Source organism: Gracilinanus agilis, chromosome 4 (assembly GCF_016433145.1).
Source record: "Gracilinanus agilis isolate LMUSP501 chromosome 4, AgileGrace, whole genome shotgun sequence".
Lineage (NCBI taxonomy): Eukaryota > Metazoa > Chordata > Mammalia > Didelphimorphia > Didelphidae > Gracilinanus > Gracilinanus agilis.
Genome location: NC_058133.1, coordinates 484,318,414 through 484,334,101, shown reverse-complemented (window position 1 = coordinate 484,334,101; position 15,688 = coordinate 484,318,414). Strand labels below are relative to the sequence as shown.

General features: G+C 41.4%; 1 protein-coding gene across 1 annotated transcript in view; it reads left to right on the top strand.

The window, feature by feature from the left end:
• The window catches only part of RAB11FIP4 (RAB11 family interacting protein 4), a 194,114-nt gene that overhangs the window by 63,231 nt on the left and 115,195 nt on the right, over nt 1–15,688 (top strand). The window contains exon 4 of the mRNA XM_044675580.1: nt 2,817–2,905. Within this exon, the coding sequence (XP_044531515.1) occupies nt 2,817–2,905 (89 nt within the window). The remainder of the gene's footprint in view (nt 1–2,816; nt 2,906–15,688) is intronic.

The window sequence follows — 15,688 nt, the reverse complement described above, 5'->3', positions numbered from 1 at the left end:
CTTTCACTCTGCATCAATTCCTGGAGGTTGTTCCAGTTCACATGGAATTCCTCCAGTTCTTTATTCCTTTGAGCACAATAGTATTCCATCACCAACAGATACCACAATTTGTTCAGCCATTCCCCAATCGAAGAACATTCTCTCATTTTCCAATTTTTTGCCACCACGAAGAGTGTGGCTATACATATTTTTGTACAAGTCTTTTTCCTTATTATCTTTCTGAGGTACAAACCCAGCAGTGGTATGGATGGATCACAGGGCAGGCAATCATTTAAAGCCCTTTGGGCATAGTTCCAAATTGCCATCCAGAATTGTTGAATCAATTCACAACTCCACCAGCAATGCATTAATGTCCCAATTTTACCATAGCCCCTCCAATCTTCACCTCTTTCCTTTGCTCTGACCACAGATTCTTACCAGCCATATGACCCTGGGTAGCTTACTTAACCTCTGTCTGCCTCAATTTCCTTTACGGTAAAATGAGGATAATACTCACACCTGCCTCCCAGGATTGTTGTAAGGGTAAATGAGATCTTATCTGTCAAACACCTTTCAAACCTTAAAGAGCTACATAATTGTTATTATTACTATTATAATGGAGTTAATATGCATTAGGCATGTAAAATAGGTCCTTAAGATATTCAGTGATGCATAGAAATGGCCAGGAAAAAGAAAACAGCCTGGATGGCTTTAGGGAAATTGTGCAGTGCCCCAAAGAATCCCAAGCTGCTCCTTCTCACAAAAACCTGTCATTTTAATACAAATGCCTTCCTGGTGGTGCCACATGCTTGTAAATTTGAGAATAGTGAAAAAGTACCAAGTGGAAATATTTATGACAGAGATAGCAGGTAAAAACAAGATATCTAAGATTCATGAGGAAATGATGAAATTCATTGTTGTTGTTCAGTTGTATCTGACTCTTCAGGACCCCATTTGGGTTTTTTTTTGTTTGTTTGTTTTTTTAACCTTTAACTTCTGTGTATTGGTTCCTTGGTGAAAGAGTGGTAAGGGTGGGCAATGGGGGTCAAGTGACTTGCCCAGGGTCACACAGCTGGGAAGTGTCTGAGACCAGATTTGAACCTAGGACCTCCCGTCTCTAGGCCTGGCTCTCAATTCACTGAGCTACCCAGCTGCCCCCTTGGGTTTTTTTTTTGACAAAGACATTGGAATGTTTTGACATTTTCTTCTCCAGTTCATTTGATTGATGGGGAAACTGAGGCAAACAGTCTGAGGAAATTTACTCAGAATCATATAGGTGGTAAGGGTCTGAGGCTGGATCTGAACTTGGGTCTTCTTGATGGCAAGACTGGTGTTCTATCCACTGCATCAAGCTGCTCTTCATTGATAAAATTATTAAAGAGAAAAACTGAATCTCCCAGTGGAAAAATGACTAAAGAATGGGAGCAGATTGTTTTCAATTGTCAGTAATCTCTTGAAAAAATTTCTAAACTCACTAACAATGAGAGTACCACAAGCTCATGGATGGAGAGCTAGAAGAGGACATATGGTCAGATCCTCCCATTTTACAGATGAGGATAATCTGTAGTATAGTCTGGGGTCTATTGTGATTCAATGTCTTTTCCCAAGATCACAGAGGTAAATTGGATGGATGGTAGAATTTAGATCCTTTGATTCTAAAGCTTGTTCTTTCTACTGTATCATACTATTTAAAAACCACCACCACCACCACCACCACCACCACCTTATCTTCTGTCCTAGAATCAATACTAAGTATTGGTTCCAAGGCAGAAGAGCAATAAGGGCTAGGCAATGGAGCCCAAGTGACTTGCCCAGGGTCACCCACCTAGGAAGTGTCTGAGCCTGGATTTGAACGCAGGACCTCCTGTCTCCAGGTCCATCTCTATGTCTACCTAGTTGCCCCCCATTGTACTACTTCTTAAGGCAAAAAGTCTAAAATGTAATATTCCTGAGTTACCATCTCACATTATTTAAACATAATAAAACTCGATGGTAGTATGATGGTGGGCAAATAAGGCACACTTACATCCTACTGGTTGGGTTGAAAATTGGTGGAATCTATCTGGAGACAAAACCCAGCAAAATTACAAAACAGTCATTCCCAACATTGAGAGTATATTGGTTAATACGTAAGAATGAGCCATTAAGAAAAATCAGTTCTGGGGGCAGCTGGGTAGCTCAGTGGAATGAGAGTCAGGCCTAGAGATGGGAGGTCCTGGGTTCAAATCTGGCCTCAGACACTTCCCAGCTGTGTGACCCTGGGCAAGTCACTTAATCCCCATTGACTAGCCCTTACCAGTCTTCTGCCTTGGAACCAATACACAGTATTGACTCCAAGATGGAAGGTAAGGGTTTAAAAAAAAGAGAAAAGAAAAGAAAAGAAAGGAAAGAAAAAGAAAAGAAAAGAGAAGAAAGGAAAAGAAAAGAAAAGAAAAGAGAAGAGAAGAAAAGAAAAAGCAGTTCTGCTATGATTATAAGTAAAGGGACAGGAGGTCTTGCCCTTGCCTTGCCTTTACTCGCCTTCCTTTCCCTCGTTTTCCCTTCTCTTGTTGGTTCTCTCAGATTTCTAGACATATTGCTGTAGTCTTCTTAATGCTTGCCAAAAGATTCCTGACTCCTATTCTGGAAAAGCTGGATGAGAAAAACCATCACAGGATTTAGCTCTGAAAGTTGGAGATGATCTTGGTCTCCTCCTTCAATCACTCTCCCAGAGAGGGAGGGACCTCTTCTATAGCACAGCCTCCCATCTGTGCACAGCTCGTCCCCCAAGTCCCAGACTTCAACCAACCCAGGCGAGCCTGGTATTCTGACTCAATGGCCTGTTTGTGTCTCCTCAGGGTGCGAAGAGGTGCTGAAGGATGTTCTGGCCATGGAAAGCACAGCCACTCTGCAGTATGAACCAGAGATTGGGGACTACGAGGACCAGGTAAGAGCTGGATGTGGCTTCCTCCAGAGGGATAGGATCAGCCCCTTCCTGGGGAGCAGCTCTGGTCTACTGAGGCATTCCTAGTTTGGAGGAGCATTCCCTCTCCTCTGTGGTTTGTTGGACTCTGCTTTTTCTGTCGGCACCTAATTCCCCTTCAGTAAGGTGGTCCTGGTGGCCTGAGCTCTCTGCCTTAATCGCCTCTCTCTGGACCTTCATGATCTCAGACAGAGCCCACCCCAGGCATCCCATTTTAGAAAAGAGGCAACAGGCTACAAGAGCTGAAGTCATTTGTCCAAGTGGGAAGTCTCCTGTCCAATGGAAATCCAATGGGAGATTTGAACCCACATCTTCCTGTTTCCAAGTTCGGCATTATGTCTACTATACCGCCTAGCTGCCAAAGGTGGCCAGTTAGGCTAAACTGAAGAGTCCTTTAAGGGGAGCGATGTATAATAATGATAAAAAGTTAGACTAGAGCCAGGCTCTGAAGGCTTTTGTATCTGATTCTAAAGTTAATAGGGAGTCAGCGCAGATTATTGAGCAGGGGCATGATATTGTCGTCATTGTTCACTCGTTTTCACTGTTCACAGACTGAAGGAGGTACAGTTTTTCTCAGGGTCAAACTTGATAATTTGTTTGGCTTCCGGGTTTTTCTTGTTCTCTAAGATTCACTTCTTAGGCTTTCCTTTCTGCATCGTAAAACTGATTTATTTTTATTTATGTATTTTGCATTTTACAAATCAACATCTTAACGGAGAGGAGGGATTCCGTGCTTGGAGTTGTTATCACCCACTTGTCTCTCAGTATGAATGAAGGAGCGGAGACAGGTCCATGGGGGAAAAAGATCATTAGGCATGGGAGGTCCGAGCTGTCAGAGAGGAGGGACAAGATGAATGAGCAGGAAAAAAACTTCCTCCTGGTTTAATGATTCCTTCTTCTGGCTCCTCTGCAGAGAGCGTGTCGTCTCTGATCTCCCCAAGTATCTAAGTACATACTTGGTGATAAATATTTGCTGGTATTGAAATGTCCATTTGTTTCCATCCAGCTCTCTTAGCTTGGACAAGTTCTTTCCCATCTCTAGTTGTCAGTTTCTAATCTATAAAACCAAGGAAGTACGGCACAGAGACCCAGCCCTGGCTTAGGAGTCAGAGGACCTGGGTTCAAATTCTTCCTGGGCTGCAGTCTCTTCACCTGAAAAACGAGGAGCTTAGATTCCATACTCTTTAAAGCCCCTTCCAGATCTAGGTCTATGGTGCAGTCAGTGACCAGATGATTCCTGGGGTCTCATTTAGCTCCGACATCGTCCTGGGTCACCTGAGTCACCCACTGTCTGTCTCCTCCAAAGGACTGCTGAGTTGGGATAGAAGAAACCCCAGGCAGGGCTGGATGGGCCAAGAGTTGGGTGTGGTTTCCTGATTGTCCGCTAGGGGTCAGTATGAGACAGGAGGAAGAAGAGAAGCAAAGCCCTGGAAGCCAGGAGCCTCTCCCCGCTGCTTTCTTGCTTCTGCAGTAACTGAGGCTGAAAGATTGGAGGACTCTTTTGTCCCCCGAGGGAATGCGAACAGGGGCAGTTATTTTGGGTTCTTCCTGGGATGAAGACCTGCTAACAAGGGCAGAGGTGTCAGACCCAGTGTGGGAGAGAGAGACAGACAGACAGACAGACAGACAGACAGACAGACAGAAAGACAGAGAGACAGTGGGAAAGACAAAGACAGAATGAGAGAGGCAAAGACAGAGAGACAGAGACAGAAAGAGAGAGACAGAGAGAAAGACAGAGACAGACAGAGAGACAGAGAAAGACAGAGATAGAGACAGACAGAGAGACAGAGAGAGACAGAGACAGAGACAGAGCTAGAAAGACAGAGAGACAGAGGCAGAGATAAAGACAGAGACAGAGAGAGACAAAGACAGAGAGACAGAAAGACAGAGACAGAGAGACAGAGACAGAAAGGCAGAGAGACAGGCAGAGAGAGATAAAGACAGAGACAGAGAGAGACAAAGACAGAGAGACAGAAAAAAAGACAGAGAGAGAGATACAGAAAGATAGAGCCAGAGAGAGACAGAGTGAGACAAAAACAAAGACAGACAAAGAGAGACACAGAAAGACAGAGACAAAGACAGAAAGAGAGAGACAGAGACAGAGAGAGACAGAAAGACAGGGAGAGACAGAGAACACACATACACACTCATACACACACACACACACACACACACACACACACACACACACACACACACACACTAATCCCTGGCAACAGTTTTCTCTTGAAACATGTTTTCTAGGATTCTGATGGAGAAAGAAATGAAAACATGGAAGGAAAAAGCCAGATGGATTCTTGAATTGATTTATCAATCAGTCATTCGGCAAACAACTATTAGTCCCTAGTGTAGTTTAGGCATATTTGTTGTTGTTCAAAAGTTTTAATTGTGTTTGAGTCTTTGTGACCCCATTTGGGGTTTTCTTGGCAAAGATACTGTAATAGTTTACCACTTCCTTTTCCAACTCATTTGACAGGTGAGGAAACTGAGGTAAAGAGGGTGAAATGACTTGCCCAGGGTCACACAGCTAGTAAGTATCTGAAGCCAGATTTGAATTCAGGAAGATTAGTCTGCCTGATTCTAAGCCTGGTCCTCTATCCACTGCACCACTTAGTTGCCCCAATTAGGCAAATAGTAAATGCTCAATAAGTTTGATGGTTTATTTACTGACATTCAAAGAGTTCATTTATTTTAAAATTTTTTAATGATTTCATTAGATGAAATTTAGATTCAGATGATTTAGATTCATTTATTTTAAATTATTTAAATGATTTCATTAGATGAACTCTAGATTTAGATGATTAAATGATTTCATTAGAAATCAAGAAAGAGTGTGGAGGAGAGGAAATGTGGTTTCTGTTTGTAGTTTGCTAAATTAATTAAGACCTCATCATTGTATAACTTCACTCAGCAGCCTCTAAGTTCCTTTCCGGGGCTAACTCTGTGGTCCTTTGACCAGAGTTCTCTTCTACTGTCTCATTCTTGTAGTGGATATCATAGAATTTGAAGTTTAGAGTTAGAAGGAACCTTGGAGTCATCTAGTCCAACTCCCTCATTTGACAGATGAAGAAACTGAGGCCCAAGGAACTGGAATGACCTGTCCAAAATCAAACTGGCAGTAAGTGACAGAAGCAGGATTTGGACCAAGGATTTCTGGCATGAGGTGATAAATCAACAAGCGTTTGGTGCCTTCTGTTTGTGGCGAGAATGAATCAGGCCGTGCCTTCACGGAGCTCACGTTCTATCTGGGGAGAGAACACGTCCATGTATAAGCATATACAAAGTTAAGAAATTTGGAAGAGGAGGTATCACAGCTGGGAAGACGAGGAAATGCTTCATGTGGCCTCATGTGGCTCTTGAGCTAAGCTTTGAAGGAAGCTAGAGGTTCTAAGGGCTAGAGGAAAGGAAGGAGTACAGTGCAGGCATTTGGGCAGTTAGTGCAAAGGCATGGAGGTGGAAGATTGCACGGCCTCTTTGAGGAACAAGAAGGCCTCCTTAGGCAGACAAAGAGTGAGTCAAGATGAATTCTAGGGCTGGAACGGTAGGCTGGAGCCAAGATATGAAGGGCTTTCCGTGTCAAATTGGTTTTCGAGGCCATCAGGAGCCACCGGAGTTTATTCCGTTTTGCCGTGATGTTCCTAAGGCTTTGGAGACAACACAACAGGTCCTACCAAACCAGAGGGTCTTTGAATACAAACAGGTGGGAGATTGACTTGTGTGTCTCTCCACCAAGGACTGACCTGGCCAAATGTGGAGAGAGTCTCCTCACCAGAAGGCTGGCCACCGAAGGAAGGGGCTGCCCCTGACGACCTCTCGAGAACCCCTTGGTCTCTCGATCCAGGATACCCTCTTGTTTGACCCCATAAATCCATAGTTTAGCAAGCATTTACCAAACACCTCCTCCATCCTAGGCACTGGTTATCCTCTATATCACTCACTTCATCCAGGACCCTTGATTTTCCCATCTGTCAAATGGAACAGTAGGGCCATCTGAGAAGCAGAGAATTTAGTCTGTGAGAATACTTTGAACTCTTCAGAAGAAAAAGATGGCTGTAGTATATCTTCAAGCAGTGTTCTGTTTGCCTCAGTGTTCACAAATGGAATTCTAGGGACGCCAGGGAGATATGTATGATCCAATGTGAGCCATCATTTCCAGGGAGACAGCATTTCCTCGACCTCCAGAGCCCTGAGCAGATCACTGACCCACATTCTGGAGAAACCTCCTGGTGCGTGCCCTGTGCCAGCCAGCTAAGGAATGGCAGGACCTGGGCTGAGGAATGAAGAATGGGATGAGGGAAGGAAGAAGGGGAGGGGATGTGATTATTAGAACTTCAATGAAGCAAATGATTCGGGTCACGTCTGGGGATAGCTTTTGGGATCCCAGCTGGTCTGCTGCTTTGGAATTTGTTCCAGGAGCAATTAGAGAGGCCGACTGAAGGAACCCATTCTTGGTCACGAGGGGAGAGGGTGGGAGTGGTAAGGGGAGGACAATGACAAAGCAGCTGGCCGGGCAACAAATGCCAACCCGGGAGCACTCCTGGGTCCTGGCAAATGCTGAGAACTCGGGGCATTGGGGGAGATGGGGAGGAAGGGCAGGGCTGTCAGAAATCCAAGCTGCCATCCCACTTCTCGTGAATTTTAAATCCCGTAGGACATTCTATGAAGAGGGTCATTTGGTATGAAGACTGCATGGGAGCCTGTTACTCAAAAGCTCTGTGTTTATGGGTCACCGAGTCCATCCCCTTCCTCCTTTCTGCTTGAGCTCTGGGCTTCGTTTGCCTCCAGGCTAGAGGGAAACTAGTCTGTCTGTAAGACCTAGGCTGAAATATCAACATTTGCCCTGACATGAGACATGCTACACTAATATGACTTCCCATGGTTCTCTTCAGTTCTCATAGTCACTGTGTATTGTAGCTTAGAAGATCAATGATTTGATCAAAGGCAACTATTATAACTAATAAGTAATTCCATTGTGATACCATTTATCCCATTTCTTGAAAAAAATTTTTATTGTTTTGTCCTCTACCCAAAAGCTATTTACTATACATAAATTATATATACTATAAATATATATTTACTATATAAAAATACTAAAAAAATTTTAGGAAAGGAAGGGAATAAATATTTATATAGCACCTAGTATATACCAGGTACAATGCCAAGCACTTTACAAATATAATCTCTTTTGATCCTCCCAACCCGCCTGCTAGAGAAGTGATGTTATCCCTATTTTATAGTTGGGTAAACTGAGGTATACACAGGTTTAATGACTTGCCCAGGGTCAGCTAGTAGGATCTGAGGCTGGATTTGATCTCTGACTCTAGGCACAGTGCACAATACACCATGGCTGCCCCTAGCTGCCACTAATAAAAGAAAAAGCAAAAACAGTTTATCAAAACTAACCAAAACATTGATATTCCACACTCATAGTCTCCTGCTTTTGTGGAGAAAGGAGCAAGGTGAGAGTTCTCACTTCCTCTTTGGGTCTAAACTTGGCCATTGTGATTACACATCGTCAAATTTTGTCTCTCGGCTTTTTTTTTTCTTTTTACTTATATTATTATCAATGTACATACACACAAGGAGCAGCTAGGTGGCTCCGTGGATGGAGAACCAGACCCAGAAAGGAGAGGTCCTATGTTCAAATTTGATTTTGTACCCTTCCTAGCTGTGTAATCCTGGGCAAATCACTTTACCCCCATTGCTTAGCCCTTACCATTCTTATGCCTTGGTACTAATACTTAGTATTGAAAGAAGGGGGAGAGAGAGAAAGAAAGGAAGGAAGGGAGAGAGAGGGAGGGAGGGAGGGCAGAAGGAAAGAAGAGAGATAAGAGAAAAAGAGAGAAAGAAAGAGAGAAAGGAAGGAAGGAAAGGAGAGAGGGAAGGAGGGAGGAAGAGAGATAAGAGAAAGAAAGAGAGAGGGAGGGAGGGAAGAAGGGACATAAGAGAAAGAAAGAAAGAAAGAAAGAAAGAAAGAAAGAAAGAAAGAAAGAAAGAAAGAAAGAAAGAAAGAAAGAAAGAAAGAGAGGGAGGAAGGAAGGAAGGAAGGAAGGAAAGAAGGAAGGAAGAAAAGAAGGAAGGAAGAAAAGAAGGAAGGAAGGAAGAAAAGAAGGAAGGAAGGAAGAGAAAGAAAGAACAAACACCCAAAGTGTTGAATCCCAGTATGGTGGTGATCTACCCCAATCATTATCCATCAGTACTGGCTCTTGACCCAGACAAGTTGAATCTTCTCACTTTGTGTCACTCAAGTCTGTAAACTTTTTGCATAGACTCTCAAAGTATTATATTGAATATTTCTCTGCATCATTCTTTTTGGAAGTCAAAGTATGCTAAGCTATTTTTTTAACCTGATAAGCAGGGTGATACAGCTAGGAAGTATCTGAAGCCGGATTTAAAGCCAGGACCTCCAGAATCTCCAGACGTGGCTTTCTATCTCAATTGCATTTTAATATGGTTTGATCTGGGCTAGAGAGTTTTGCTAGAGGGGATCCAACACCTCCAACCTAAACCAGAGGTGACTAACTTGGTGCCCATGAACCTGTCTGGTCCTTAAAAATATTTTATTAACTATAAGTACAAGTGTTTTTCTTTGCAATTCCCTATATTTTATCTTGTTCATTTAAAAACATTTTTCTGAGTAGGGCGTCTGTAGGCTTCACCAGAATGCCAGAAGGGTCCATAATACAAAAAAAAAAAAAAAAAAAAAAAAAAAGGTTAAGAACAGCCCTACCCATCCAATGCTTAGAGAATTCTCTGCAAAACAGCTTTGAATATTCTCATTGGCAGATATTAGAGCAAGGAGGCTTGCCCGTACCACCTGGCAATCTTTGTGATCTAATCATTGAGAAAATGAGATCCCATTTTCCTCGGTGAGTAGATGAAGCAGCAGAGGCATTTATAGATATTCGATTGCATATGTGCAATATGATGTCAGAACTGACAGAAGAATCCTTTTACTTTTTAAGCCTCTTCATGACAGGGTCACACCAAGAGAGAATTTCTTTATAATTGGACAGTTTATTTTAAAAATAGAAACCATTTCATATAGAAAGATGACACTGGATTTGGCACTGACAAGGGTTTGGTCAATGTTAGAATAAAAATACAGTTTCTGCAAATAAATACTAGCTAAAAACATGGCCCTTCGTATAGTTTGGACCCTTTACCTGCTTCATGGACAGTCCCTTGTCTCAAGACTATCCTTTAGGAGCTGCCTGCATATTTTCGAAGCCAGGTCATTGAAAGGAAGGAAATTCCATGATAATATGGGGGCAAAGGGAAGATGCATCTCTATTATTGTGCAATAAGCTGAATTTCTCAAGTCCCACTTCAAAGAGTATTGATAACCAAAAGAAGAAGATATTGTCCTTTCTGAGCAATAATGATGAAGACAAGGACAGTTTGTTTCATTTTTTTATTTAAGAATTTTTCCGTGGTTACATGATCATGTTCTTTCCCTCCCCTCTCCCAGAGATGACAAGCGATTTCACTGGGTTACACATATATTATTGCTCAAAACCTATTTCCATATTATTCATGACAATTTGTTTCATAATAATAATCATTAACATTTATACAGTGCCAGGCACTGGGTTAAGAATTTTATAATAATTATCTCATTTGGTACTCAGAATAATCCTGGGAGGTAGATGCTATTATTATCCTCATTTCACAAACAAGAAATCCCAGGCAAATAGAGTGACTTGACTAAGGTCACACAGCTAGCAAGTGCCCAGGACTGGATATGAACTCAAATCTTCCAGGCTCCACACCGGGTTCTGTCTACTGTGCTGCTTGGCTGAATTTCCTTGTGAATCTTGATTTGATGGATATTTTTGAAAAACCAAGTCCCTAAAATGAATCAGTGAAATGTCTTCAAATTCATATTCACCCAGAAGTTGTGATTGCATTATTATGATTAAAATTATCTCAAGAGACTGATTTTGGGGTAAGAATAGAAGTTTATTGATTATATCCAAAATAAGGAATTAACACAGTGTATGAAAAAAAGTTCTCACAGCATTCATGAAAAAGTTAGAGCTGTGAATAATAAGTTTACAAAATAATATTTCCATTTGTTTCCCAATTTTAAAAGAACCCATCTGTAATGTCAGGGAGGGAAGTAAACTCCTAATTGTTAATCATTTGGGGTAGGGCCTACAGAAGCGAAGCTTTTATTTTAAAGAGCTAGATCTGAATGGCTAAAAAGCCCATTTGCTGGATTTGATCATTTTTTTTATCTGAACAAGAACTGTTAGTAGACTCATCTTGAAAAATCACACAAAAACAAGTATTTGAACATGAAAACATTACATTTTGGATATGGATGAATAAAAAATTCTCTAGTTTATAAAGCAAGTACAGATTTCAATGCTGCTGGTAGCTTTTTATTTGTGTGAAATAGGATTTTCTGCTATAGCTGTGATAAAGACATAACATCCATTTCAATTAATCACTGGATAAGAATCATGAGTGGCAATATCAACAGTGATACCATGTTCTGAGACACTTAGTGCCCCAAAAAGCCCACCCAACATGTCAAAAAGTAAAATGTGTCAATTGACCAAAAATTTTTTTTCTTGGTCCTTTTAGGGATTTTTAAATTCTAATCCTTCTATTTTAGTATAATTATAATATATGAATTAATGTTATGATATGACATTAATGAATATTATAACATGATATACTATTATCAAAATGATTAACAATATTTTAAAAATTATAAATGAGCATTGAAAAAGATTTTATCAGTTAATGTCATACTATTTTTATTTATATCTGAGGTTTGTTTGTGTGTTGTTATAAAAAATTAGATTAAATTCTAGATTTTGTTTGAGTAAAGTACAAGCCAAGAAAAAGAGAAGAGGAAGTTAAAAGCTTTGGCCAATATTTAAGAAGGAAGTAATAAAATTGCAGTTTATTTGTGCCTTCTTCTGAGCTTTTTGTTTCGTTCTTTCTGTTTATAAATATTTTATTGTTGTTCTTGTTTTCCATTTTTTCCCCATCTCTGTCATTTTCCACTAACTCCTCCTTCCCCCATCTTCCCAAAAGAAGCTTCCCTTGTAACAAATAAATATAGTATAACCATGTGACCCTGGGCAAGTCACTTAACCTCTTCCTTTCCCACCCACGCCCACCTCCCATTGCCTAGCCTTTACCACTCTTCCGCCTTGGAACTAATACACAGTATTGATTCTAAGATGGAAGGTAGGGTTGGGAAAAAAGGGGGAAAAAAAACACAATACAATAAAGTGGTGGAGATAGACCAGTTGACATATTGGCCTGGTTTGAAAATCTATGCTTTATTCTGCATCTCTCATTAGTTGTTTTGCAGGAATTCCTTCATCTCCAGCCTTCTAAATTACCAATTGGCTCCCACTTCAAAAAACTTCAGAGTGGTTTTCATTTCCATTAGCATGGCCATCTCAAAAATTGTTCTCCAGGTTCTGCTCATTTTATTTTGCATCAGTTCTGTTTGCAGATCTTCTCTGGGGGTTTTTTCCCCTCCCAGAATTGTTCATCATGTTTCTCATTGAATCCTTCTTAGAAGCAGGTATTATGATAGTGTACCAGAGTTTAGAAGGGACCTCAGAAGTCATCTAGTCCCCCCCTTTATTGAGCAGGGGAGCAGGAAGACCAGATTGCCTTCTCTATGTTCCCTCTTAGCTTTTTAAAACAGAGGGAAAAAAGTAGGGCAGAGAGAGGGAAAATATTGTGATTGGAAATGGGTTAAAAATAACCATTGTGTGGGAGGAAATGATAAAATTATATATTTTTGCTCAACACCAGGACAAAAAAAAAGTACCCAGAAAGCCAGGAACAGGTCCTAGAGACCAATTATCATTTCATCCCCAAGAGACCCAACTGAGAGCAGAGTCTCCTAGAGAAAGTTAGTGATGCAGATAAAGTATGGCAATCCCTCTGAGGCCAATGAGACTTTATTTAGAATTTTTTTAAACCATTGCTTTCCATCTTAGAATCAATGCTATGTATTGGTTCTAAGAAAGAAGAGCAATAAGGACTAAGTAATGGAGGTCAAGTGACTTGCCCAGGGTCATCCAGCTAAGAAGTGTCTGAGGTCACTTTTGAACTGTGGGATCCATATTGCTGAGAGGGGTTCAAGCTACAGAGATGGGTGCAAGCTGCATCACAGAATTCCATAGTGCCCCCCAGAACTCTGAGAGAGGGGGCAGTTACAGGTAGTTGGAGTCCTGGTATAAAAAGGCAGGACACCTGACTTTGGGGGGTCTTGGGTCTTAGGTTTTAGGTCTGAGGTCTTGGGTCTTGGGTCTTGATCCTGATCTGGGGGGCTGTCTCTGAAAGCTGTGTGGCTCTGAGCTGAGCCATTCAGTCTCTGACAGGTATCTCTGAAGTTAATTCTAATCTCTGAGCCAGTGAGCTTTTAAGACATCAAGCTTCACCAATTCTATCCTGTGGGGAAATAAGTCAGAGAAAGATCATCTTAAGGAGTTTAGTCTTTCACTACTTACCATTTTGGCCCAGAAGTTATCAAGCCAGATTGTCTACCATTACCAAACTGTTAACTGACTTTCCAGCTGCTTAGTGGGAGGGGGGAGGTGAAGAAGGATTTCCACAAGCTCCTTGCCCCTCCCTTTCAGTCAAGCTAGCCTGCCTGTGTGGGTGTGTCTCTCCAAAGACCTGAGATTAGGGAGACTTGGTTGTCACAGACCCCTGTCATCTTACAGTTTCCCTAATCCTACAGTTTTGGCCAGCCAGCCTAGGATTTCTTTTCTGAACCTGAGAGTAAAAAGCTTCATAATGACCAACATTATTAATAGGGTGATTGTTACTCTGGGGTGCTCTGCAGTACTGTTGTATGGTCTTTGGAGGACCTGTGCAACTCTATGGCTTATAACAATCCCTCAGTTCTTTATGGAAATTATTAGGGTCTATGATTCATGTCAATGGCTGACCATACCCCTGGGTGAAGCTCTGGCCTATGTACTATCAGGGATGGCCATCACAGTGTCATTTTATGGGACCTTCATGATATTGGGAAAGATTTTGAATTTTACATTTGGAAAAGCAGAAGTGACAAACCCAGCTTTGGAAACACTGATTGAACAAATGAAAACTCTAATTGAGATAAACAAACAAATTAGGGAAGGCAAGGAGCTAGATGCACGAACCATCATGCAGATAGAGATTATAGAGGGAACAGTTTTGCCAAAGAAGGAGGATAGTAAACAAAAGGCCAATGACACTACCCCACTGAACAACAAGCTGTAGGGGCTGAAGCAGCTCTTGTCACTATTCTACCTATCACAGACAGGACTGTAGTTCAACATGACTCAGGGATTATTCATGTAAAAGGCTATAAACCATTCTCAGGGGGTGATTTGGAGATTTTAAAGAGATTTCTCCAATTCTACACAAACCCACATAAGTTGATAAAAGAGTATAAAAGGGCTGTCAGGTTATACAATTCCACCTTTGAGGATGTTGAATTGCTGTTATCTGAGCTTTACACCCCTAGTGAGAAGGCAAAGTTTATTGCTGAGACTAGGAGCAACCCCATCCTAGCCTCTTGGCCCGAACAGCATCAAGATCTCGATCTGTTGTCCCATGCCAACATGGCATACCTGAAACATTGTAGAGAGGATTTTGGCCAAGGCGATGCATTTCCATGCACATTGCTCCAATGCATGGGGATCCTTTGAGAAGCTTAGGCAAGGGGAAGAAGAACACCCAAGCTTATATTTAGACAGGCTCTTGGAGGCAGGAGAAACCATCTTGGGATTTAGGGACATGACCACAGAAAACAATATCCAGCATGTCAGGTGTCAGTTTGTTAAGGGTAGTGCAACTCCCATTCAATCTTATTTTAAGTTGCATTGCCCACAATGGGAGACCATGTCCATTGAGGAACTGAGAAAAACAGCAGCCTATGTTCATGAGTCCAGGGATACTGAGCCTAAACAATCTAAGGCCTCAGAGAAAGACAAGGAAATGGCCGAGTTAAAAAGGCAACTGAAAGAGGCTCAAAAGGCAAAAGAAATAGAGGAGATAAAGAACATGGCTCTGATGTCCTGTAATCAGAGGAGCCAAAGTAGGCCAAGGCAATCCTCCTACAATAGTAATAATAATAACTCTGTCAAATGGTGTTTTTTATGCCAGAAATTGGGCCATATTGTCAGGAACTGTAGATACAAGTCACAAATAAATTTTGGGGACAAGAATAATAACAACAACAATAGGAGAAACACCTATTATAACTCTAGTTATAACAATAACAACAGCAACAACAGAGACAATAACACCAAATACAGTGACAAAGTGAAAGCCAGATGTTGTGATCACACCTGTGCTAGCTTTAGTAATTCCCCTAGTTTTTCTAAGATGGAGGAATATGTGTCCCAAGGAGAAAGACCACATACTACTTTATGACTCGAGGAAGCAGCATTAGTTGTTGTAGTAGCAAACAAGGGCAATGGCAATGATAAGACAGAGAAAAGTGAGAAAGAGAAACTGGGTGAAGCCATAAATTATGGGCTGGTGAATGTAACACAAGGTTACAAAGAAAAGACCGAGGAGGAGTTGCAGATGGAGGATGATATAATAGAAATAAAAGAGAGAATTTATGGGAAGGGAAACAGTAATTTGGGGAATGATGAAAGAAAACCATGTACATCTACACAAAATCTTGATTCAAGCTTGAAGGAAGTAGCATTCATTAATTCTCACTCTATTAGAAAAGAAACATCACTCTGCAGTAAGTCTGTGGAT